At 43.7% G+C, this 27850-nt stretch overlaps 1 protein-coding gene across 1 annotated transcript in view; it reads right to left on the reverse strand.

The window, feature by feature from the left end:
- The window catches only part of LOC126293675 (serine protease 33-like), a 185437-nt gene that overhangs the window by 13357 nt on the left and 144230 nt on the right, over positions 1 to 27850 (reverse strand). Inside the window, exon 5 of the mRNA XM_049986968.1 lies at positions 14598 to 14884. Within this exon, the coding sequence (XP_049842925.1) occupies positions 14598 to 14884 (287 nt within the window). The remainder of the gene's footprint in view (positions 1 to 14597; positions 14885 to 27850) is intronic.

Here is a 27850-nt window from a genome sequence, read left to right on the forward strand (position 1 = left end):
AGATGATCCACATGAGTTCCAAAAGAAATCCGTTGGAATTGTATTACTCGATAAATAGTACAATTCTCAAGGCTGTCAATTGAACTAAGTACCTGGGTGTTAAAATTACGAACAACTTCAGTTGGAAGGACCACATAGATAATATTGTGGGGAAGGCGAGCCAAAGGTTGCGTTTCATTGGCAGGACACTTAGAAGATGCAACAAATCCACTAAAGAGACAACTTACACTACAATCGTTTGTCCTCTGTTAGAATATTGCTGCGCGGTGTGGCATCCTTACCAGGTGGGAAGTGACGGAGGACATCGAAAGGGTGCAAAAAAGGGCAGCTCGTTTTGTATTATCACGTAATAGGGGAGACAGTGTGGCAGATATGATACGTGAGTTGGGATGGAAGTCATTAAAGCAAAGACGTTTTTCGTCACGGCGAGATCTATTTACGAAATTTCAGTCACCAACTTTCTCTTCCAAATGCGAAAATATTTCGTTGAGCCCAACCTACATAGGTAGGAATGATCATCAAAATAAAATAAGAGAAATCAGAGCTCGAACAGAAAGGTTTAGGTGTTCGTTTTTCCCGCGCGCTGTTCGGGAGCGGAATGGTAGAGAGATAGTATGATTGTGGTTCGATGAACCCTCTGCCAAGCACTTAAATGTGAATTGCAGAGTAATAATGTAGATGTAGACTGGTCTCCGGACGGACACGTGGCACTACCGAGAGCGAAGATTCGTGTTCGGCGTATGGCTCTGGCGCATCGTACTGCATCTGAAGCAGCAATTCCAGCAATAGTAGGCACCGCACTGACACAACGAACTGTTGATGATCATTCCTACCTATGTAGGTTGGGCTCAACAAAATATTTTCGCATTCAGAAGAGAAAGTTTGTGACTGAAATTTCGTAACAAGGTCTCGCCGCGACGAAAAACGTCTTTGCTGTAATGACTTCCATCCCAACTCGTGTATCATATCTGCCACACTCTCTCGCCTATAACGTGATAATACAAAACGAGCTGCCCTTTTTTGCACCCTTTCGATGTCTTCCGTCAATCCCACCTGGTAAGGATGCCACACCGCACAGCAATATTCTAACAGAGGACGAACGAGTGTAGTCTAAGCTGTCTCTTTAGTGCACTTGTTGCATCTTCTAAGTGTCCTGCCAATGAAACGCAACCTTTGGCTCGCCTTCCCCACAATATTATCTATGTCGCCCTTCCAACTGAAGTTGTTCGTAATTTTAACACCCAGGTACTTAGTTCAATTGACAGCCTTGAGAATTGTACTATTTATCGAGTAATCGAATTCCAACGGATTTCTTTTGGAACTCATGTGGATCACCTCACACTTTTCGTTATTTAGCGTCAACTGCCACCTGCCACACCATACTACAATCTTTTCTAAATCGCTTTGCAACTGATACTGGTCTTCGGATGACCTTACTAGACGGTAAATTACAGCATCATCTGCGAACAATCTAAGAGAACTGCTCAGATTGTCACCCAGGTCATTTATATAGATCAGGAACAGCAGCGGTTCCAGGACGCTTCCCTGGGGAACACCTGATAACACTTCAGTTTTACTCGATGATTTGCCGTCTATTACTACGATCTGCGACCTTCCTGACAGGAAATCACGAATCCAGTCGCACAACTGAGACGATGCCCCATAGGTCCGCAGCTTGATTAGAAGTCGCTTGTGAGGAACGGTTTCAAAAGCTTTCCGGAAATCTAGAAATTCGGAATCAACTTGAGATCCCCTGTCGATAGCGGCCATTACTTCGTGCGAATAAAGAGCTAGCTGCGTTGCACAAGAGCGATGTTTTCTGAAGCCATGCTGATTACGTGTCAATAGATCGTTCCCTTCGAGGTGATTCATAATGTTTGAATACAGTATATGTTCCAAAACCCTCAATGATATAGGTCTGTAATTAAATGGATTACTCCTACTACCCTTCTTAAACACTGGTGCGACCTGTGCAATTTTCCAATCTGTAGGTACAGATTTACCGGTGAGCGAGCGGTTGTATATGAGTGCTAAGTAGGGAGCTATAGTATCAGCGTAATCTGAAAGGAACCTAATCGGTATACAATCTGGACCTGAAGACTTGCGCGTATCAAGCGATTTGAGTTGCTTCGCAACCCCTAAGGTATCTACTTCTAAGAAACTCATGCTGGCAGCTATTCGTGTTTCAAATTCTGGAATAATCCATTCGTCTTCCCTGGTGAAAGAATTTCGGAAAACTGCGTTTAATAACTCCACTTTAGCGGCACAGTCGTCGGTAACAGTACCATCGGCACTGCGCAGCGAAGGTATTGACTGCGTCTTGCCGCTTGTGTACTTTACATACGACCAGAATTTCTTCGGATTTTCTACCAAATTTCGAGACAATGTTTCGTTGTGGAACCTATTAAACGCATCTCACATCGAAGTCCGTGCCAAATTCCGCGCATCTTTAAATTTTAGCCAATCTTCGGGATTTCGCGTTCTTCTTAACTTCGCATGCTTTTTCCGTTGCCTCTGCAACAGCATTCGGACCTTTTTTGTGTACCACGGGGGATCTGTTCCATCTCTTACCAATTTATGAGGTATAAATCTCTCAATTGCTGTTGCTACTATATCTTTGAATTTTAGCCACATCTTGTCTACATTTGCATAGTCAGTTCGGAAGGAATAGAGATTGTCTTTTAGGAAGGTTTCTAGTAACACGTTATCCGCTTTTTTAAATAAAATTATTTTGCGTTTGTTTCTGATGGATTTGGAAGATACTGTATTGAACCTAGCTACAACGACCTTGTGATCACTAATCCCTGTATCAGTCATGATGCTCTCTATCAGCTCTGGATTGTTTGTGGCTAATAGGTCAAGTGTGTTTTCGCAACCATTTACAATTCGCGTGGGATCGTGGACTAACTGCTCGAAATAATTTTCGGAGAAAGCATTTAGGACAATCTCGGAAGATGTTTTCTGCCTACCACCGGTTTTGAACAAGTATTTTTGCCAACATACCGTGGGAAGGTTGAAGTCCCCACCAACTATAACCATATGAGTGGGCTATTTATTTGTTACGAGACTCAAACTTTCTCTGAACTGTTCCGCAACTGTATCATCGGAGACTGGGGGTCGGTAGAAGGAGCCAATTATTAACTTAATTCGGCTGTTAAGTATAACCTCCACCCATACCAATTCGCACGGAGTATCTACTTCGACTTCACTACAAGATAAACCACTACTGACAGACACAAACACCCCACCTGTTATTTTGCAATGTTAAACACTTAAATATGTTACCTAGACAAACGTTTTCCCTAAATGTCATTACCTTACATTAATTGTCCTTTTGGTGTTGCAATTTTTCTTCGACACTATGTATTTTTGTTGGCATCCGTTTTTCGGACTCGCTCGGGTTTAATCGAGGACTCCTATTTAGCAGCTTTTGAGAGAATTTGTATTCAACTTTATTACATTTTGTCGCGGAATGGGTACGTAATTCTGCTTTGAATCGTTTTGTTTCTTGCCACTGAGTAAGCTTTGTAGTATCACAGACGAGTATGTTGTCATTGTGCCAGGTGCTATTATGCAGCAAAAACATTCTACATCGAAGTGCACATTTGTAAATGGGATTGTGTGGTATAGTACTTACACCGTACGGTATGCTACTGCATTTAGTAAATTCTGGTTATATAGAATTCACTAGAAGATCCAGTGACGAAAGCATGAGACTGTGTATTATTTGCTTTGTTTCCACTGGAGTGGATGGATGTTCGCCGTATATTTCTGCTGAGATGTGTTGTCCTTAGTTCTGGTTAATAACGTGAGAACACATTTGGGTAACTACTGTTGCATTTTTATCATTTACAAGGAAGAATGCCTTAGTCATTAAGACTACAAAGTAACTGAGTGGCAACAAGCACAGTGGAGTACACATAAATAGTCGCAACCAGGAATACAATGCGGTGAAACCCGCTTCTGTGTTAGATGATTTTTAGGTTTTGACATGTGTTATGGAGCAATTTTTCCATCTGATAATGCCCACATGGTCGATATTGCAATATTGGGCTACACACATTGATTTTTACAGTCCAACGGCGAACATGACATCATTTAAAAAATGTTACATGACTGAATCGCAGCTAAGAGAAGTTGATCTTAGTTTTGATTGAAACTTCTCGAGTACGTATATTACTTTGCAATGTCACAAAAACACCTCACGGAGGGAGGTGACGCAGTGGTTATCACACTGGACTCTCATTCGGGAGGGCGACAGTTCAAACCCGCGTCCGGCCATCCTGATTTAGGTTTCCCGTGATTTCCCTAAATCGCTTCTGGCAAATGTCGGCATAGTTCCTTCGAAAGGGCACAGCCGTCTTCCTTCCCCATCCTTCGCAAATCCGATGGGATCGATGACCTCGCTGTTTGGTCCCATTTCCCAAACCAACCGAAAACATTTCAGTTTGAAGACATGTACTTTTACTACTAGATTACAAGTCCCACCTATAAACTATAAATGCAAAATATTGTCAGCTAAATCGCACATTTCTAATTAAAAACACGGATTTCCGCGCAAGGTTTTCTCATAAGTTCACTGCCAGGCCACAAGGAAGCACCTTCTTGCTTCACACTGTTGAAGATCAATTCGGGTTGGCGATTGCATCTTTCAACACGATCGAGTACCTGTTCATGGCCTGTGGCGGAGTGGATACACGGCAATAACATCCCTGTAATGGCCTGCACAGAGCCCTGACCTGAATCCGATAGGATGCTTTGGAACGCCGACTTCGTGCCAGGCCTCACCGACCGACATCGATACCTCTCCTCAGTGCAGCACTCCGTGAAGAATGGACTGCCATTCCCCAAGAAACCTACTAGCACCTGATTGAACGTATGCCTGCGAGAGTGGAAGCTGTCATCAAGCCTAAGGGTGGGCCAACACCATACTGAATTCCAGCATTACCGATGGAGGGCGCCACGAACTTCTAAGTCATTTTCAGCCAGGTGTCCGCATACTTTTGATCCCACAGTGTATACAAGTGGAGCCGCCGGCGCAGCTGGGAGGTTAACATTCCGATCTCAGTCTGTCTCAGACGCTGGACCTTCGTTACTCTGCCTCTGGATGGAATTTAGTTTCCTGTGGCACTTAACAGCACTTAACATGCAGGATTGCACAACAGAATCAGTTTGTGGGTACCTCGTGGGTTCGACAGTAGTAACCGGTGCTACTCCGTCGTTCAGACTCAGTTATTATTAAAGAGTACCTCGTCCTTTCTCCCCACAGGGTTCGCTTATCTGAAAACATTCGAGCTCCTGTTCTCAGACACCAGGTCTACGAGATGGACGAGCCACTTCAGAACTGTACACATCATCTCCCATCCTGATCCTATCGCAGGACGCTACATTACTTCATCGTCCACTTTCCATGGGCTACGAATGTCCAAATAAGTGCGGCGGTATTGTCTTCACCCTGACTTAGAAAATAGGACTTCAACAATGGCCAATTCAGGAGAAATATATCTACATCGGGAAAAAAAATAATCAAACAGTGTGTAGGAATATGCCGGAGTAGTGTGGAGTACTTTGACTACAGGAACTCCAAAATGTTCTTCATCTCACTCACCTTCTTCGTGCTTGAAGAAAACTCATTAAAAACCTTAACCACTAACGATTCAACGTCAAGTGACAGTAGCTGCAGCTGACATTTCGCAGTATTATGCAGTATATGTGTGTGACAATGTCCTGCAATAAGATGTGGTGCTTCAAACATTTTTCTCAGCCCCACGAAAACAGATGGTTTTTCCCCTAATTGACGGAACAGTTGTTCGCACCATAAGCAACTAGTTGCGATCCTGAAAGAGCAGTCTTAATGATGCTCTCTTTAAGCTTCTTGGCTACAGAAATTGACGTTTCGTCAGCGTCTTCGTTAAAATCTACAACAGCTGAAATCGTTCCCATTCCTTGGTCGAAGTACCGGATAGCAACTGGACATAATGTCATATTTCCTTCATTTGAAACATCAAATGCAATCGAGAATGGAGTCGTACCAACATTCTCACGTGGAAGCAGGAAGCATTGTCTACAATAGTTTTACCTTGAGTCCGTCCACAGTGAATTCTGAATGATAGTTTCGAATCTTGAAACAAAAAGTGAGATACGGGAGCGTTTCCACCGTCTTGTGGACGGTAACGGTGATGATTTTTCAGTCCATGACATTTTAATATTAGTTCCGTTGCAGACACTTCCTCTTGCTGACTAGTCGCGCTTGCACGATATACACTCCTGGAAATTGAAATAAGAACACCGTGAATTCATTGTCCCAGGAAGGGGAAACTTTATTGACACATTCCTGGGGTCAGATACATCACATGATCACACTGACAGAACCACAGGCACATAGACACAGGCAACAGAGCATACACAATGTCGACACTAGTACAGTGTATATCCACCTTTCGCAGCAATGCAGGCTGCTATTCTCCCATCGAGACGATCGTAGAGATGCTGGATGTAGTCCTGTGGAACGTCTTGCCATGCCATTTCCACCTGGCGCCTCAGTTGGACCAGCGTTCGTGCTGGACGTGCAGACCGCGTGAGACGACGATTCATCCAGGCCCAAACATGCTCAATGGGGGACAGATCCGGAGATCTTGCTGGCCAGGGTAGTTGACTTACACCTTCTAGAGCACGTTGGGTGGCACGGGATACATGCGGACGTGCATTGTCCTATTGGAACAGCAAGTTCCCTTGCCGGTCTAGGAATGGTAGAACGATGGGTTCGATGACGGTTTGGATGTACCGTGCACTATTCAGTGTCCCCTCGACGATCACCAGAGGTGTACGGCCAGTGTAGGAGATCGCTCCCCACACCATGATACCGGGTGTTGGTCCTGTTTGCCTCGGTCGTATGCAGTCCTGATTGTGGCGCTCACCTGCACGGCGCCAAACACGCATACGACCATCATTGGCACCAAGGCAGAAGCGACTCTCATCGCTCAAGACGACACGTCTCCATTCGTCCCTCCATTCACGCCTGTCGCGACACCACTGGAGGCAGGCTGCAAGATGTTGGGGCGTGAGCGGAAGACGGCCTAATGGTGTGCGGGACCGTAGCCCAGCTTCATGGAGACGGTTGCGAATGGTCCTCGCCGATACCCCAGGAGCAACAGTGTCCCTAAATTGGTGGGAAGTGGCGGTGCGGTCCCCTACGGCACTGCGTAGGATCCTGCGGTCTTGGCGTGCATCCGTGCGTCGCTGCGGTCCGGTCCCAGGTCGACGGGCACGTGCACCTTCCGCCGACCACTGGCGACAACATCGATGTACTGTGGAGACCTCATGCCCCACGTGTTGAGCAATTCGGCGGTACGTCCACCCGGCCTCCCGCATGCCCACTATACGCCCTCGCTCAAAGTCCGCCAACTGCACATACGGTTCACGCCCACGCTGTCGCGGCATGCTACCATTGTTAAAGACTGCGATGGAGCTCCGTATGCCACGACAAATTGGCTGACACTGACGGCGGCGGTGCACAAATGCTGCGCAGCTAGCGCCATTCGACGGCCAACACCGCGGTTCCTGGTGTGTCCGCTGTGCCGTGCGTGTGATCATTGCTTGTACAGCCCTCTCGCAGTGTCCGGAGCAAGAATGGTGGGTCTGACACACCGGTGTCAATGTGTTCTTTTTTCCATTTCCAGGAGTGTATCTTTGAAAAGTGGAATTTCTTAACATATCCCACACGTTATCAATATGGGTCTTGGTATTGGCATGATGCTTTACCGCTGTCACTGAGTCGTATTGCACTATAAAACTTACACGGCGTGTTTTGGAATATCCTGTATATTCATCTTCTTTCGAAAGCCATCCCGAAACGTCTCTTTCTTGTAGCCATTTGTTATTGAAATGACACTCACGTCGCTGTTGTTTAGCCTGCTGTACATCTACATCTACATGACTACTCTGCAATTCACATTTAAGTGCTTGGCAGAGGGTTCATCGAACCACAATCATACTATCTCTCTACCATTCCCCTCCCGAACAGCGCACGGGAAAAATGAACACCTAAACCTTTCTGTATTTTATTTTGATGATCATTCCTACCTACGTAGGTTGGGCTCAACTAAATATTTTCGCATTCGGAAGAGAAAGTTGGTGACTGAAATTTCGTAAATATAACTGGGCAGTAGAACAAATAAACTGATACTGTAACTCTACTTTATTGTTCACATGGAAGTGACATGATGTTGTCGTAAGAAAATACAAGCTGTTATCGGCCTGTCTTTCATAGTTCGTTCTTTCTGGAGCGGCTTTCACATTAATTGACGACAATGGACACCATAGTGAAATAAAATACAAAGCGTCTTTGAAACGGCTTGTCCAATAAATAAACGCACAAACGTCTATTAAAATACATTGGAATTCGTTGCGACAAATCCATAATGCTCCCAACTTGTGACACAATCTAATACAAAGTACTGAAACCAATGAATAATCAAACTGAAAAGTTTAACTGACTCCATTTTCATTATTCGGCATCTTTAAAAAAGTTCTTTAAAATGAAATTAGTAAATATGAATTTAGCCTAATGTCAGGGGACACGAAAACCGGACTTTAAACGTCCGCTCGGGCCGTTCGACCGAAAATTACAGTTTTTATTTTAAAACGGGGTTGCCCGGTTTAAAACTGGACGGTTGGCAAACCTAGATGAATAGTTTTATCTCAGCCACCGTTTTGTCCTTTTTCATGCAAGCGAAGTCTCAACACATCAAAGTGATGTGCAGGAGCTTCCACCAGTAGTATCATAGACGCTACAGATGTGGCGTTTCTGGATGAATCGGACTTGACAGTGCAAGTGCCACCACCAAAACCACACTGAATGTATAAGAGTATGCTACAGCCAAGTTTTCAATACTCTGGAAAAGGAAGAAAAGTGAAGGCAGATATTCCAGTATACTACAGTTAATTGCTGAGAGACTTTAACCAAATGCAAAAGCTAGGCTGTCATGCAAGGAAAAAAATCATAAAAATTGTGTATGACGCTGTAATCAATGAACTTTGTGTAAATTTCATATTTGACTATTTTTTTAATGTCAACGCTTCCATGGAAATATTCTAAAAACTTATTACCCGTCGAGAGAATTGAAAGTGAATATATTCATATGATGCCCGGCTGCAATCAGAATGACTGCCAGAAGTGTAATTAAGCACCTTTGTGCAACAAAATATCTTTAAATCCGGTCAGTCTGAAGGACTCCGCGGTAAAGAGTGGATAGTGTTAACACATTTTGGTTAACATTTAAGCCACTGCATCGATTTCAGCCGAACCACCTTACACATTACTGGGTCTTAATTATCTATAATATAATGGTTTTGTAAGCACCATTTATTCTATTCTAAATTTTCTACTTTCCTACTTCTACAGGATATGTGGGTGTTATTGACGCTATGGGTAAGTACTACTATCTCTTAAATGCTATCCTAACTATACTAGCAAGCTAATTCCTGCAACGTTACAAACGTGCCAGTAAATCTATAAACCTACAATTTCTTGGCCGTGCCCACCAGTTGGCGTGTCCCTGACACTGGGCTGGGCTTATCTGGTTCAAAAATGGTTCAAATGGCTCTGAGAACTATGGGACTTAACATCTGAGGCCATCAGTCCCCTAGCCTTAGAACTACGTAAACCTAACTAACCTAAGGACATCACACACATCCATGTCCGAGGCAGGATTCGAACCTGCGACCGTACCAGCAGCGCTGTTCCCGACTGAAGAGCCTAGAACCGCTCGGCCACAGCGGCAAGCCCTTAACTGGAAATCGCTGCAGGTACTGTTGATGAATATTCAAAAAAATACTTCCTACTTAAAAAACTACCTAACTACTGTTAGTCATCATTGGTGTGCAGAGTCAAATCCGGGATATTTTCGCACCTTCCCCTGTTCCAAGACGTAGCGGATTCCGACCGTCACGGCGATCGGCCAATTCACACCCTGGCGAAACAGGATAGATGCGGGAAACGTTTTATTTTCTGCTATTCACAGATTTCCCCTACGACATTCTTGCGGGACTTTTGCTAAAACCTCGCTGGCAAGACTATCGATGATTCTGAATGTGAATGGATTTCTAATCAGGTAATAAGTGTCTCTATTAGGTAACTGATTTCATTATTTGTGGAAATAGTCGCTTTGGTGGTAAGAACCACCCACCTATCAAGGGGTGAGGATGGGGATGAAAAATAGGTGTAGGCTACGGCACGCAAATTTCCAGACTTTATTCACGCAGAGTCTGAGAAAGAGAGCACTTAGTGACATAAACAAACTTTACACATAATTTGAAACCTTTACGAAACGTTTTCTCTCCGACAATCCCCAGAAAATGATGAAAGCGAAGAAGTATCGCTTATTACATTTCTGCCGTTCATGCATAAAAACTGCCGCATCATTTATGACGTTTTAACTTATTACTTCTTTACTTTCAGTTATACTCGTAACTAGGGCAGTTGATATTTTTAAAAATCTCGGGAGTCTAATATATCGATATTTGAAAAATATCATTATCTGCCCTCAATATGCCGAAAAAAGTTATCGTTACATCGACGTACCAGCCAAAAAGAAATATCGGCTGCACATTGTAAATATACTGCCAATTTTAGAGCTGTATACTTAAGTGTTGATTTATTATTAGATATTATGCACACCAACAAGCTAGCAGTCAGCTCATCACCCTCAGAGCAAGAACTGACAGGAAAACGATGCACGTTCACGCTTGGTGATAACCACTTTGCTAACAATGGTAACTACAGGTGAGTGGAACAATAAAAGGTGTCCAGTCGGTCCATCGTTCCGTTTCATCACATATCGGATTTGTCTGGAACACCTCATGTCGACTTCCATGTTCTTTCATTTCTGCAAACGCCAGCAACCTAGCAGTTGTACTGTCAAAACTGCGTGGTAAAGGTAAACGTTGCAGCTCGTTTTGGCAGCGCCGAGCGCCGATTACGTCAGCATTCCCCCCCCCCCCCCCCCCGCCCCCCTCCAAGCGTCACCGCCCACGGCAAATACCAGTCTTGTCATTTAGATTTTTGTTCAACAGTTTCAGCAACTGATTTTTAACGCAACAGATTTGCTATTTTTTCACATCTGATACCTTATTATTCCATTCACACCGCCACCCCCAGTGTAATTGGACTTCTTCTCTGTGCCAACTATACTTGTTTCACACAGTCAAAGAGAAAGACTGGAGGTGATGAAAGCACAAAAAGTAGTAGGACCCCTTCACACAGTGAAGGTAAAATTATGTTCTACTACAATTTCAAAATAACAACTGCAAATATTTATCGAAAATTGTGAAAAAATATAATATAAAATAAAATTATTGGCACTCGATATTGCCATTTCGATGTCGATATATCGGCGAAAAATATCGCCGCTATATCGATATCATTTGGAAAAATATCAATATTTTATCAACAGCCCTACTCGTGACACACTTTGCAGACAGTATTCACATATACCACTATATGTACCTGCAAAATTATGTCATTGTACGACACATAGTCCAGGATATATGAAGTCATATACACTAACATGCATGAAAAACTGCTGCATCATGAATTTTGTTTAACTTTATTACTTCATTGCTACAAACTCTGTTCGCAACACATTTTACAGATAATATCGACATACGCCGATGACCGTACCTGCAAACTTATATCACTGTGTAGCACATATTTCATGAGATAAAACTTCATAAACATTGAGCTGTGTGAAAGCGAATCTGCTGGGTGAAATTTTCTGGAGTACAGGCAGTGTTGTTATGGGGGGGACGCTGCGGGATGTGTACCCCTAAACTTTTTCGTCCACAAAGTAATTTTTTTTACGATGTTGAGAACTTGGAAAAGTGGCAAAGATTTATTTCACGCACGTAAATTTTTTATTTCATTTTTCAGTGTTGGTAATTGCAATACGAACGGTACCAGTGCAGTTTTTGGTGGGAAAAGCGATGTCATTGACTCATTCAAGCATTTCGAAGCTGCGGCAACCGTTCTCGACAAGGGAATCGCTGGCAGCCAGTTCGATAAGCATGTAGCTCAAACACCGAGCTACCGATAGATGTCTCTACGACCCCGCTACCATCATCCTTCGCGATTCATTACCATCTTTTGTTTTGTTATTCTTGATTCGTTTGCGTTTGCTGTTCCGCTCTTGTCGGTTGTGGGAAGTTTTAGAGTGTCTCCTGTCTTTCGTTGCAATTGTAAGTTAAGTTACTGAGAGATGAGCAGAAAACTAGGGGTTGATGGGAATCACATGCTTCATTTGAGGTGATGTAAACTGATGTGTTCGATACCACATTCTCTTGTATGGGTGTTTCTCGGTATTGCCTGCTTCATTTTAGCAGCATTTCAACTGAAGAGTCCGATACCGTTCTTTTTTTTTTATTTCGAAATTTTGATGATGTTATGGCTAAAAGCAGGCTGGTGGTATCCCATCCTTCAGTTATAAGCAATTTTTTCTGCATTATATCCAACATCGGAATACCCTCAAACTGGAAAAAAGCACTGGATACAGGTGAAATATTTGATATGCGTATGTGGGCAAATGTGAGAGTAAACAGTTCCTGCTAAACCAATTACAGCCAGCTGGTGTGGCCGAGCGGTTCTAGGCACTACAGTCTGGAGCCACGCGACCGCTAAGGTAGCAGGTTTGAATCCTGCCTCAGGCATGGGTGTGTGTGATGTCCTTAGTTAGGTTTAAGTAGTTTTAAGTTCTAGGGGACTGATAACCTCAGAAGTTAAGTCCCATAGCGCTCAGAGCCATTAAACCAATAACAACCAAACTTGGTACATGTTTTGTACATAGTACCGTGTAGTCAGCACATACACAACTTTCCCACTAGAGCGTACCCCGCTAAGCACAACAGCGCAGGCGCAGCGCTCGTCCGTCTCCGCACTACGAGATGGCGCTGTCTTAGAGATGGACCAAATTCTGCTTCCGCCGAACCGCGTATTAATATGTAACGCAGCCAATGAGACTGCTGCTAACGTAGAACCTTTTCTCCTTGCGGATCACACTCGCGCTGTGATACATGAATGTGCGAGGTATTATAATGAGTGTACAGACCTCCGATTAGTCAGTCTGCATTAGTGTGCACCAGTCTACATTAGTCTTTACCAGTCTATAGTCAAGTTTCAGTCTGCACCTAATAAGATTACCATATTCCTGTACATAGCCATGAAGCTAAATGTATTGACACTTTTGTCAAGTATTAGAGATATGTGAGAATAAGATTAACGTACCAAGGCCAAAGGAAGACTGTCAACGTAAACAGCATTCAGAATCAAATTACATAGTGTCTATGATTGTTATTATTTTAATAAATGTGTGTGAAAATTAATCAAGTTCTGTTTAAAGTTGGTCACCGTCGATCTGCTACTCTAAGCATGCAAGTGGCATTTCTATCATCTGACCTAACGGCAGAAGATAAACACGCCATGATAAGACCACGAGACATATTGCTGACACTCGCCTAGTTCGTTAGAGCGACAAGTAAAATAAACTGATGGCGTGTGTACCAAAGGTCTTACAGTATGCACCCCACAGTACATATATTACTTGCAGTTGGGAAAGAAATACTCTTGGGGTAAGAAACAGCAATGATGATAATGATGGTATGATAATGTGGAGAGAGAGGGAGGACACGGCGATGGACAGAGGAAAGGTGAGAGAGAAATGGACAGGAAAGGGAAAAGCAAGATTGAGGAGGAGGATACAGACAGAGAAAGGTTCAAATGGCTCTGAGTACTATGGGACTTAACTTCTGAGGTCATCAGTCCCCTAGAACTTAGAACTACTTAAACCTAACTAACCTAAGGACATCACACAGGCCGGCCGCGGTGGTCTCGCGGTTCTAGGCGCGCAGTCCGGAACCGTGCGACTGCTACGGTCGCAGGTTCGAATCCTGCCTCGGGCATGGATGTGTGTGATGTCCTTAGGTTAGTTAGATTTAAGTAGTTCTAAGTTCTAGGGGACTGATGACCACAGCAGTTGAGTCCCATAGTGCTCAGAGCCATTTTTTGACATCACACACATCCATACCCGAGGCAGGATTCGAACCTGCGACCGTAGCGGTCACGCGGTTCCAGACTGGAGTGCCTAGAACTGCACAGCCACACCAGGCGGCCACAGAGAAAGCAAAGAGGAGGAAATTGTGGAGGAGAAAGAGAGGGCAAGGGGAAGATAGCGAGAGAGAGAGAGGGGGGGGGGAGGACATGGATAGAGAGAGGGGAGGAGGAGATAGAATGGGTGTGGAGGAGATAGAGGGGTTGAGAAGAAAATACAGGGGGTGAGGAGATAGAGAGGACAAGGAGGAAATAGAGGGGATGAGAAGGAGATAGAGGGCGTGAGGAGGAGGTAGAAAGGGCTGGTGAGAGGGGGCTGGAGAAAATAAAGGGGGAAGGAGCAGATGGGTAAGGAAAGTAGGTAGGAGCGAGTGGGCAGATATAGTGGGGAGGAGCAGATGGTTTTCTGTTATGTGAAAAGCCACATACTAAACAAACATTTTGGGAAAAAAGTGAGCTCGTTGTCTGCTGCCTGGACAGACTCCAGTGGCCGACTCACCACACAGGCGGCCTGAGAACCGTCCAGCCGGCCAGCGCATAGATGTCCCGGCCCCAGAGACACGTCAGAGACGCGCTGGTAGAGGCGGCGGCAGCGGCGCGTCTCCAGGAGAGGCAGGCGAGCCTCCAGCAGCCGGCCGGGGACGGGTGTGGAGGCGGCGGCGGATCGGCTGGACCGCCCCCAGCCCGTGGCCACGCAGCTGGCTGCGGCGGGGGCGGAGGCGGCTCGCGGCGGGGGCAGGCACGCGGGCGTCACGCCGCTGGCCGGCCACGTCAGCTGCAGCAGGGCTGCCACACAAACAGCGCGTCAGTGGAAGCAGGGCTACCAGCCCCACATACAAGCAACACATTGGCTTAAGTTGGGCTACGACAGCTGCAGCAGGGCTGCCACACAAACAGCGCATCAGCGAAGCCAGTGCTGCCAACCGCCACACACAAGGAGCGCATCGCCTGAAGTGGGGTTGTGACATGCCACACACATAAAACGCATCAAGCTGGGTTTCCACATGCAACAAAAATGACACAGCAAGTGATATGATGGGTCATGGGGCAGTGGCGCTTGATGCTGTACTTTCCACACGCTCCTGTCAAAATTGTCTTCGCATTGTTTTCAGTACGGCGTCAGCTGCAATTGTTCATATGGATGTTGGTGTTGTCTTTCGGGTTATGGTGTTAGACCTGAGCTAAGAATCCAATTAGAACAGGGTGTATACATGGACAAGGAAAAAAAATTCCCGGATTTCCCAGTTGAAAATACACTTTCTCCTGGGTGAAAATACTGTTTTTCCGTGTTAAGTGACGGTATACTTTTCCTCGGCACTGTAAAACTTATCAATCCTTTGAATGTTTATGGTTTTATACACCGACGTAGAATTTCCGAGCACTTTAGAAAACTAAACTCGGGGGGGGGGGGGGGGGAGGGGGGAAACCTGTCGTCGAAAGATCTTTAATGTGCAGCAGCACCTACGCTGCTTATTTTCGTGTTACGAAGGTATAAATTCGAATTCCACTAAACAACGCATGTTACTTTACGAAGCATAGAAATCGAGCTTGCGACGCGTTTTTGTAAGCCAGTCATAGCTCATGTCAGGTGATCTCGCCAGCCGATGACAGCATAGGACACGTGATGTCAGCCAATAGCAAGATCACTCTTAAGAAGCGCGAACACACAAATAAGAAACGATAATGGTTTAAATTAATATACATAGTGTTGCTACAAGAAAAACAAAGCTTTCACATATAATATTGGTCTCTAGCATTAATACGCTGCAAAAGAAGCTAAGCTTACACATACAATGTTGACCTTTTTGCGTGTTACACTTTAAGATACATCAAACAAATGTGCCAATAAAATTGTTAATAACGACGTAAATGTCTGATCTTCTGGGCTCGAAATTTTTCTATATGCTCGTCCTCAAAGAGTCGATTTTTAAATGAGAGTCAAACGCTCTGTGATTTAATAAATTCATCGTACATTCTCGCACATAGTTCATCTTGCGTAAAAGGAAATTTACTTTGAAAATAACGCTTTTCAAACCACCATGCGCAATATTTTCCCGCGACATGTTAGAAATAGTTTCGTTTCAGCAGTTGCCAGAGAGCACCAGGTAACAGGCGTCACCACACTTACGCAGTTACGATGACGCAGGAAGCCTGCATGTTTGTACGTGTAGAACATTAAAAGATTTTGCATTATGGAATAAAAGAAACAAGTCATCAGAGGATACTTCAAGAGCATCGGAATTTCGTGAACCATACTAAAATGCATATTTCGGCTTAAAGTGGACATTCGTATATCCAGAATAGGATGTACATTTTCTTGAGTACCAGTACTCTGTTATCTCATTTTTGGTTCTTTATTATGGCATCTAGAGCTAGAAGATGGAACACGTGCACTTGAAATGTAGCGAACAGTTGAAATTAGCCAACAGTCTGAAATTAAACAGTTCCTTTCAAATAAATTAAATGTCTCAGAGCAAAAGATTAATAAAAGCCAAATCTCTTTAGCAAACCGACAAAAATAACTTCATTGTTCTGCAAGGCGATTAATGCTTGACTGTCAGAAAGGTGGAAATAAAACCTCAAACTAATAACATATTTAAGCCTTCCGTAATTATGCGAACGTATTTTAATTCATTTGATAGCTCCTAAGCCACAAAAATCCATTTTGTTATCATTTAATGTGAGGGCCATAAATGAAGAGGAAACAGCAAAATCACTCAACGTAAACACGGATCACGTGGAGACTACCCACCTCCGCACTGCAAATGAGACTGCTCTGTGCATCAGCCCTGGATCTACGATATTTCCGAACGGCGGCAATACTAAGATAATGGCGCCCAGCCACATATCTGTAGCCAGAAGCGGCAGAAGGTAGTAGTCATACGCGACTTTACCCATCAAGTAGCAGTGTCCTATTTTGAGGACAGAGCACATATTTATTTATAAATATACAATAAATTATTAATTTGCAACTATTACTGTTCTACGTCATTTGTTGATGCTTTTTATAAAAAATGTATTCTCAAAACAAATTAAAAGCAATAAATCCTACCATTAATTGATTATTGAATACTAAGGCACACTTTTCGTTATTACAGGTATTTACTTTATCGACAATTTAGTAATATTTGAAATATGTGGCAAAGATCTTTTTGCGATTATTTATAGTCAACAATGTTTCTTTTAAACTACTTGCAATTTTTAGCTCAATTGGAGCTATATTCATTATTTTCCATTGTTATAAAATCTGGTGTACTCGAAATAGGACACTGGGACTTGGTGTTATCATTTCAGTTATTTGTATTGCTGCACGTTCGAATATGAAACTCTGCTACTGCTGATGTATTTTCTTTTTAGAACGTGGTAATTTTACCAGATTTTGGAAATTTACAGCGTGTTATGTAACTATATTTATGAATATGTTACCCATTAGTAAACAATACAGTTCCAGATGGACAGAGGTATTTACACATCCCTTTTCTGTAATTTGTGCTCATGTATTATTCTTTCATTTTACTTTATTTTATTACTTTCTTTCATTTCATTTTATATAGATTATAATGGCCTTCAGACGAGATAGTTACCTCACTAACGAAGAAATAAGAGGAAATGATAAACAGTGACGCATTCTATAACGCGGTGTCAGATGATCAGGACCATATTTATATCACCGTATGTCCTCCTGAAGTAGACTGTATGACCAACGAAGAAGAAGGTCCAGACGATGTTACTGGAATCGTGGAAGTCTCAGATGTGCCAGGGGCTACTGAATTACATTATGTTGCATCAGAGAATAACGAAGAAACTGTATGTAAAACTTCACTGCCAAGTACATCCCAAGTTTCCAGAAGTAAATCGAAGAAGATATGTCTTACTGATGAGAAAAGTATTTAGAAAAAGACACCTCCAGTTTATACAAAGCTGTCTCGAACTAGTGAGTATGACATCAGCACAAAGAGAGAGGAGTTGAAGGAACAACTTTCTTCCTTGACTCCGAAGAAGATGTTTGAAGAACTGATGAACGAAAACATATACGAGTTCATAGTGAAAGAAACTGTGAGATATGCAGTAAATTTAAAGAATATGCAGGATTTTATCCTCACAGTTGAAGAAGTGAAGGGTCTTTGTCGGATTTCTTCTTTTTGCTGGCTACCATAAGCTCCCTGCTGAGAAGCTATACTGGTCTGACGATGAAGATGTTGGCATACCAATTATGAAGACAGCTATGTCAAGGAATAAATATCAGAAGTTGAAAAAATTGCTTCATTTTCAAGATAATGACTTAGCCAATGAAAACAAACACAATTCCGGATTCAAAACTAGACGTGTCTTGAAAATGATAAATCTTTTCAACAATTTGGCATAGTTGAGGAAAATTTGTCAATTGACAAAATGTTAGACAGATAGTATGGACGAAGTGGGCTGAAACAGTTAATCTGAGGCAAGCCTATTAGATTTGGCTATAAGTTTTGGTCTCTTTGTAGAGCAAGTGGCTACTGTTTCAAATTTGATTTGTAGTGTGGAAAGGATCCAGAAGATACTGCAAGAGATGACCTACTATTGGGAGAACATATTTATTTATAAATATACAATAAATTATTAATTCACAAGAAATAAATAGTTAAAACTTGAATACAGTTTAGAATGCTATACGATACCGGCGTTAATTTGAGGAAGAAATTTCTGAGGATGTACGTCTGGAGTACAGCATTGTATGGTAGCGAAACATGGACTGTGGGAATACCGGAACAGAAGAGAAGCGAAGCATTTGAGATGTGGTGCTATAGACGAATGTTGAAAATTAGGTGGACTGATAAGGTAAGGCTAAAGCCTGAAATAAGTTCTGCAGAAATTTTTACGAAGTCTCAGACGGTGTTCAGGAAAGATAGATTAGGCAGAATTGGTGGTGGAGTGTTTGTGTCTGTCAGTAGTGGTTTATCTTGTAGTGAAGTCGAAGTAGATACTCCGTGCGAATTGGTGTGAGTGGAGGTTATACTTAACAGACGAATTAAGTTAATAATTGGCTCCTTCTACCGACCCCCAGACTCCGATGATACAGTTGCGGAACAGTTCAGAGAAAGTTTGAGTCTCGTAACAGATAAATACCCCACTCATGCGGTTATAGTTGGTGGGGACTTCAACCTACCCTCGGTATGTTGGCAAAAATACTTGTTCAAAACCGGTGGTAGGCAGAAAACGTCTTCCGAGATTGTCCTAAATGCATTCTCCAAAAATTATTTCGAGCAGTTAGTCCACGAACCCACGCGAATTGTAAATGGTTGCGAAAACACACTTGACCTCTTGGCCACAAACAATCCAGAGCTGATAGAGAGCATCATGACTGATACAGGGATTAGTGATCACAAGGTCTCAATACCATTTCTTCCAAATCCATCAGAAACAAACGCAAAATAATTTTATTTAAAAAAGCGGATAAAGTGCCACTGGAAGCCTTCCTAAAAGACAATTTCCATTCCTTCCGAACTGACTATGCGAATGTAGACGAGATGTGGCTCAAATTCAAAGATATAGTAGCAACAGCGATTGAGATATTCATACCTCATAAATTGGTAAGAGATGGAACGGATCCCCCGTGGTACACAAAAAAGGTCCGAACGTTGTTGCAGAGGCAACGGAAAAAGCATGCGAAGTTCAGAAGAACGCGAAATCCTGACGATGGGCTAAAATTTACAGACGCGCGAAATTTGGCACGTACTTCGATGCGAGATGCGTTTAATAGGTTCCAAACGAAACATTGTCTCTTAATTTGGTAGAAAATCCGAAGAAATTCTGGTCGTATGTAAAGTACACAAGCGGCAAGACGCAGTCAATACCTTCGCTGCGCAGTGCCGATGGTACTGTTATCGACGACTGTGCCGCTAAAGCGGAGTTATTGAACGCAGTTTTCCGAAATTCCTTCACCAGGGAAGACGAATGGAATATTCCAGAATTTGAAACACGAACATCTGCTAGCATGAGTTTCTTAGAAGTAGATACCTTAGGGGTTGCGAAGCAACTCAAATCGCTTGATACGGGCAAGTCTTCAGGTCCAGATTGTATACCGATTAGGTTCCTTTCAGATTACGCTGATACTATAGCTCCCTACTTAGCACTCATATACAACCGCTCGCTCACCGATAGATCTGTACCTACAGATTGGAAAATTGCGCAGGTCGCACCAGTGTTTTAGAAGGGTAGTAGGAGTAATCCATTTAACTACAGACCTATATCATTGACGTCGGTTTGCAGTAGGGTTTTGGAGCATATACTGTATTCAAACATTATGAATCACCTCGAAGGGAACGATCTATTGACACGTAATCAGCATGGCTTCAGAAAACATCGCTCTTGTGCAACGCAGCTAGCTCTTTATTCGCACGAAGTAATGGCCGCTATCGACAGGGGATCTCAAGTTGATTCCGTATTTCTAGATTTCCGGAAAGCTTTTGACACCGTTCCTCACAAGCGACTTCTAATCAAGCTGCGGACCTATGGGGTATCGTCTCAGTTGTGCGACTGGATTCGTGATTTCCTGTCAGGAAGGTCGCAGTTCGTAGTAATAGACGGCAAATCATCGAGTAAAACTGAAGTGATATCAGGTGTTCCCCAGGGAAGCGTCCAGGGACCTCTACTGTTCCTGATCTATATAAATGACCTGGGTGACAATCTGAGCAGTTCTCTTAGATTGTTCGCAGATGATGCTGTAATTTACCGTCTAGTAAGGTCATCCGAAGACCAGTATCAGCTGCAAAGCGATTTAGAAAAGATTGCTCTATGGTGTGTCAGGTGGCAGTTGACGCTAAATAACGAAAAGTGTGAGATGATCCACATGAGTTCCAAAAGAAATCCGTTGGAATTCGATTACTCGATAAATAGTACAATTCTCAAGGCTGTCAGTTCAACTAAGTACCTAGGTGTTAAAATTACGAACAACTTCAGTTGGAAGGACCACATAGATAATATTGTCGGGAAGGCGAGCCAAAGGTTGCGTTTCATTGGCAGGACACTTAGAAGATGCAACAAGTCCACTAAAGAGACAGCTTACACTACACTCGTTCGTCCTCTGTTGGAATATTGCTGCGCGGTGTGGGATCCTTACCAGGTAGGATTGACGGAGCACATCGAAAGGGTGCAAAAGAGGGCAGCTCGTTTTGTATTATCGCGTTATAGGGGAGAGAGTGTGGCAGATATGATACACGAGTTGGGATGGAAGTCATTACAGCATAGACGTTTTTCGTCGCGGCGAGACCTTTTTACGAAATTTCAGTCACCAACTTTCTCTTCCGAATGCGAAAATATTTTGTTGAGGCCAACCTACATAGGTAGGAATGATCATCAAAATAAAATAAGAGAAATCAGAGCTCGAACAGAAAGGTTTCGGTGTTCGTTTTTCCCGCTCGCTGTTCGGGAGTGGAATGGTAGAGAGATAGTATGATTGTGGTTCGATGAACCCTCTGCCAAGCACTTAAATGTGAATTGCAGAGTAGTCATGTAGATGTAGATGTAGATGTAGATGAATGAGGAGGTTCTACGCAGAATCGGAGAGGAAAGGAATATGTGGAAAACACTGATAAGGGGAAGGGACAGGATGATAGGACATCTGCTAAGACATGAAGGAATGACTTCCATGGTACTAGAGGGAGCTGTAGAGGGCAAAAACTGTAGAGGAAGACACAGATTGGAATACGTCAAGCAAATAATTGAGGACGTAGGTTGCAAGTGCTACTCTGAGATGAAGAGGTTAGCACAGGGGAGGAATTCGTGGCGGGCCGCATCAAACCAGTCAGTAGACTGATGAAAAAAAAAAAAAGAAAACAAAAAAAAACGATATTGTTAGATCCCAGCGTCCTATTTTGAGGACGGGCATTATATCAGCATGTATAAATATTCTTTGGCTATTTTTGTACTTATTGTGGTTCATACACTATGTACATTATAATTAAGGAATAAAAATTCAATTTAAAAAAATTAATTTGGGACGTAATGGGTTAACTGCGCATGCACAAGGGCTCGGCCGCAACGTGACGCTCATGGGAGGCAATTTTTTGTTAGGAAGCATTGCGTAGCGTTCCTAAAGCCTTTGACACACTTTGCTGTTGGCAGACGCTTGTATGAGCACTGTGTTTTGTTGTTGTATATGGCGTATTTCCTTTTTCGCTTCTTTTCTGTTGTTCATGTTTTGCTGCTGCAGCATTATGCTGCAGAAGCGGGATACAGTAATATCCTTTGTTAGAGTATTGGTTCTTCCAACCAAAATCACAAAAATTTAACTAAAAACTAAAACAATGAAAAATTCCCGGGTTTTTCTCGGTTTTCTCCCAGATGAAAAAAATTCCCGGGTTTTTCCAGGATCTCCCGGTTGTCCCGGGTCGTATACACCCTGAAGAAGAGGAAGCACAAATGTTGGATTTAGAAGCGGAATTTATGCACAAAGGCAGCAAAAAAGTTAATGGACGTAACACTCGTAAACGAAAACCCATACATGAAACACTTTCGGATAACAAAAAGCTAATATAGAGTATTTGTAAAGCTGTGATTTGAGCTCTAACTCTGGCACTCATATTAAAGAAGCAATTCTGCCTCAAGTAAAACTAGAAGTGACGCTGCGGTAATCGCCATCTGTTGATTACATATTTCCAATACTTACGCCCACACCACTTTCTCAAAAGTACAATTTCAAAGATTGTGTGTGGTATGTTGGATTCTATCTACACTCCTGGAAATGGAAAAAAGAACACATTGACACCGGTGTGTCAGACCAACCATACTTTCACCGGACACTGCGAGAGGGCTGTACAAGCAATGATCACACGCACGGCACAGCGGACACACCAGGAACCGCGGTGTTGGCCGTCGAATGGCGCTAGCTGCGCAGCATTTGTGCACCGCCGTCAGTGTCAGCCAGTTTGCCGTGGCATACGGAGCTCCATCGCAGTCTTTAACACTGGTAGCGTGCCGCGACAGCGTGGACGTGAACCGTATGTGCAGTTGACGGACTTTGAGCGAGGGCGTATAGTGGGCATGCAGGAGGCCGGGTGGACGTACCGCCGAATTGCTCAAAACGTGGGGCGTGAGGTCTCCACAGTACATCGATGTTGTCGCCAGTGGTCGGCGGAAGGTGCACGTGCCCGTCGACATGGGACCGGACCGCAGCGACGCACGGATGCACGCCAAGACCGTAGGATCCTACGCAGTGCCGTAGGGGACCGCACCGCCACTTCCCAGCAAATTAGGGACACTGTTGCTCCTGGGGTATCGGCGAGGACCATTCGCAACCGTCTCCATGATGCTGGGCTACGGTCCCGCACACCGTTAGACCGTCATCCGCTCACGCCCCAACATCGTGCAGCCCGCCTCCAGTGGTGTCGCGACAGGCGTGAATGGAGGGACGAATGGAGACGTGTCGTCTTCAGCGATGAGAGTCGCTTCTGCCTTGGTGCCAATGATGGTCGTATGCGTGTTTGGCGCCGTGCAGGTGAGCGCACACAGGGCCAACACCCGGCATCATGGTGTGGGGAGCGATCTCCTACACTGGCCGTACACCTCTGGTGATCGTCGAGAGGACACTGAATAGTGCACGGTACATCCAAACCGTCATCGAACCCATCGTTCTACCATTCCTAGACCGGCAAGGGAACTTGCTGTTCCAACAGGACAATGCACGTCCGCATGTATCCCGTGCCACCCAACGTGCTCAAGAAGGTGTAAGTCAACTACCCTGGCCAGCAAGATCTCCGGATCTGTCCCCCATTGAGCATGTTTGTGACTGGATGAAGCGTCGTCTCACGCGGTCTGCACGTCCAGCACGAACGCTGGTCCAACTGAGGCGCCAGGTGGAAATGGCATGGCAAGCCGTTCCACAGGACAACATCCAGCATCTCTACGATCGTCTCCATGGAAGAATAGCAGCCTGCATTGTTGCGAAAGGTGGATATACACTGTACTAGTGCCGACATTGTGCATGCTCTGTTGCCTGTGTTTATGTGCCTGTGGTTCTGTCAGTGTGATCATGTGATGTATCTGACCCCAGGAATGTGTCAATAAAGTTTCCCCTTCCTGGGACAATGAATTCACGGTGTTCTTATTTCAATTTCCAGGAGTGTATATTTTCACTTTTGCAGACCACATCAGTTAAATACAACGAAATATCCTATCTTTACCGAATTTTGGAGCTATCCTTCGTGCCAATGCAGTAAAAAACACGAGATATAGTTGATTTCCTTTATTAAAAATCAAACTCAATCTGAAATAATACTGCCACTAGAAACGTTGGAACTTCCTTTTTCAAATCCACTGGACAAGTGATTTAAGAGCGCTGAACTTACCAGTACTAGTACCTTGTTATCTGAATGTACTGCCAGTATGGCATTAATTTTCACCATTTTTAGAATAAATTGAGCTGCTGTGAAACCACACATCACCTTTCACTAATCAAATAATAACTGCTTCCTCACACACAAAATTTATTTGTGCATTATATAATAGGAACATCATATATTTTAACCTCGTAAATTAACAATATGTACGTAACTACAATGGCAGAACCTTTGTACAAAAAAGTCACACACCTTACCAATGTCCCACAATAAACAACACTCAAAACAAATTATTTTGCAGTGGTACTTAATGCAGCTTGTGACTGGAAAACATTTTCGTACAACAAAAGTATCTTAGACTTCTGCATAGCCTTATACACTGTCGACTTCAAACATTTTACTTGTCAATCTTGGCACTCTAAAGCTGGCCGGAGTGGCCGAGCGGTTCTAGGCGCTACAGTCTGGAACCGCAGAACCGCTGCGGTCGCAGGTTCGAATCCTGCCTCGGGCATGGATGTGTGTGATGTCCTTAGATTAGTCAGGTTTAAGTAGTTCTAAGTTCTAGGGGACTGATGACCTCAGAGTTAAGTCCCATAGTGCTCAAAGCCATTTGAACCACTTTTTGGCACTCTAAATTTATTGCCAAGTACAGTGCGATGGTGCTGCAACGAGAGAATATTCGGCAAGTGGACTGGCTTGCCCGTCACCGCAAATCGTAGCAGTCTGAGCACGTGTGGGTTGCGTTGGGTAGGCATATAGCAGAACGTCCACATGAAAACGCGCTGGTGGAGGAACGGAAAACTGTAGCACAAGAACTCCTGACAAACCATGTGCCCAGCATGGGAGCACGTTGCAGAACATACACTGTCGTCCGTGGTGATCACGCACCTTGTTAAGAACTAAATTCCGCTTTTTGTAATGTCCAGGGCACGATCGTGAATCACAGTCAGTTCAATTTCATTATCGTCTTTAGAATAAAAATGTCATTTCTGTTCTTCTCATTGCGTATTTCTTCCAGTTAACGTTTGTACTCTGTGTTTGGTCCAAGTGTGAATTGTGTTACTTGGCACACTCAAATAAAATGGTCCAAATGGCTCTGAGCACTATGGGACTTAACATCTGAGGTCATCAGTTCCCTTAGAACTTAAACTACTTACACCTAACTAACCTACGGACATGACACACATCCATGCCCAAGGCAGGATTCGAACCTGAGACCGTAGCGGTCGCGCGGTTGCAGACTTTAGCGCCTAGAACCGCTCGGACATAGTGGTCGGCTACATTGGCACTCTCACACCTTGCGAAAATTACTTCCGTCCTTGAGTTATGCACATCAGTTTATGTATAATAACAGAACTTGTTTTGCGTTTGTTTACATATTCCTTCAGTCATAATACAGTACAGCTGTCGGCTATAAAGATGGAGTTGACATCGTGTTAGCCACCGGGCTAAAATCACTAAAGTTCGTATTTCCCGCTTAAGTCGGCTTGCTTCGTAAGCCTGGAGCTGTAGTTACATGTCAATGTAAGTTAAAGCCTCTTCCCCTCTATTGTTCCCGATCAATGTCATTCTCTCTCTCTCTCTCTATCTCTCTCTCCTCCCCCCCCCCCCCCCCCCCCCTCCTCCCGCCCTGCACACAGACATCTCCTGTTGTGACGTGCACTATCGAGGTTCAAATGGCTCTGAGCACTATGGGACGTAACATCTGAGGTCATCAGTTCCCTAGAACTTCGAACTACTTAAATCTAACTAACCTCAGGACATCACACACATCCATGCCCGAGGCAGGATTCGAACCTGCGACAGTAGCAGCAGTCCAGTTCCGGACTGAAGCGCCTAGAACCGCTCGGCCACAGTGGCCCACGGTTGACAAGATCTGAAGCAACCATGACGTCATTTTGAGGTCACATGCTGGGCCGAAGCGTGTAGGAACTGCTATCGACTTTCGTGCTTTGGTATTGTCTGCGCATTCTGGACAGCACGATATACTTGATTTATGATAGGAGGCACCTTTTCCCATTTTTACATTTCAGGCACTACATTTTAACACTGATTAGTTACACTAATAAAAGGAATTGCACAACTAATCCCCTTATCCAGAAAGAGATGCAATATCTCTCCGTTTCTGATTACAGACCGACTCCTGAAACTAATGCTTCACTTTACCTAAAAATTATGTTGTTGGGATACCTTAATGAACAGGTTGAATATAAACGTTATTGGATTCAGTGCTGGTTGATTTGCTAACAATTTAATCTAACTCCGAGGTTAATGTACCCTGCGGTAAAAAAATGTTTTGTTCTGATCGTCACGTCAGTCACACGTGTCGTGAATCGAACGTTCAAGGAATAGCCACGTCAATCTTTTAGAAACGATAAAATGACTAAAAAGAATATTTGGAAGTAGCAGTACATGAACCAACTGTTTTACACTTCGCTGCTCCGTGCTTCTGTCTGCTACACCACAGTGAACTCATGCTACTTTCGACCATGCCGTTTGGCTTGGATCACGTGAAGGTTGTAACCGTCAATATATCATTACCTGACCTTTAATTGTATCAAATCGAACGAAAAACAACGTGTTTCTGATAAGTTTTCAATGCACTGGTGCCTTAGTGGTTCAAGTGGCTCTGAGCACTATGGGACTTAACATCTATGGTCATCAGTCCCCTAGAACTTAGAACTACTTAAACCTAACTAACCTAAGGACATCACACAACACCCAATCATCACGAGGCAGAGAAAATCGCTGATCCCACCGGGAATCGAACCCAGGAACCCGGGCGTGGGAAGCGAGAACGCTACCGCACGACCACGAGCTGCGGACTGATGCCTTAAAACCGCATACTTTCATAACATGTAAGCTACAGACACTAAAGCTACAGCTACTAAAACCGGCCCGTGCGCTGAAAGGAACGTGAATGAAGAAAATCAACGCACATCATCGCTTTCTTATAGTTTTATTGTACAGTTTCATTATTAACTATGTAATTAACAGTTTAAGCAACAGATTTACTTTTATCAGTTTAACAAGCATATTTTAGAAAGGAATTTTAAGTCTATGTTAAAAATGGTTCTCCACCAACATCCAAACAAAGTTGAGCATGTCTAAGCATGTTAACACGTTGCCGTCCGGCGACACCAAAGTTGTGCCGTGGGCATAGCATCGCGCAGTGACCGGTGACAGCACTTTAGTATCTTTTGCATTCTGTTGGTGTTTTGTTTAGGTAACAATAAGTTACACACGTCAACAAGTTCTTTGCTTTTGTAAGTACTTGTGCACTTTCATCATGGCAGACGAAAGAGACGATGCGATTATTTACGATGAATGCGCGGACGTCTTGTCTGACGTTCCGGACGACTTGATCGATTGAGAAAAAGACATTGGATATCAAAAAAATGAAAGTGAAGCCCAATCGTCGGAAGACAGTGAAATA

This window comes from Schistocerca gregaria, chromosome 10, assembly GCF_023897955.1.
Source record: "Schistocerca gregaria isolate iqSchGreg1 chromosome 10, iqSchGreg1.2, whole genome shotgun sequence".
In the NCBI taxonomy this organism is placed as follows: Eukaryota; Metazoa; Arthropoda; class Insecta; order Orthoptera; family Acrididae; genus Schistocerca; species Schistocerca gregaria.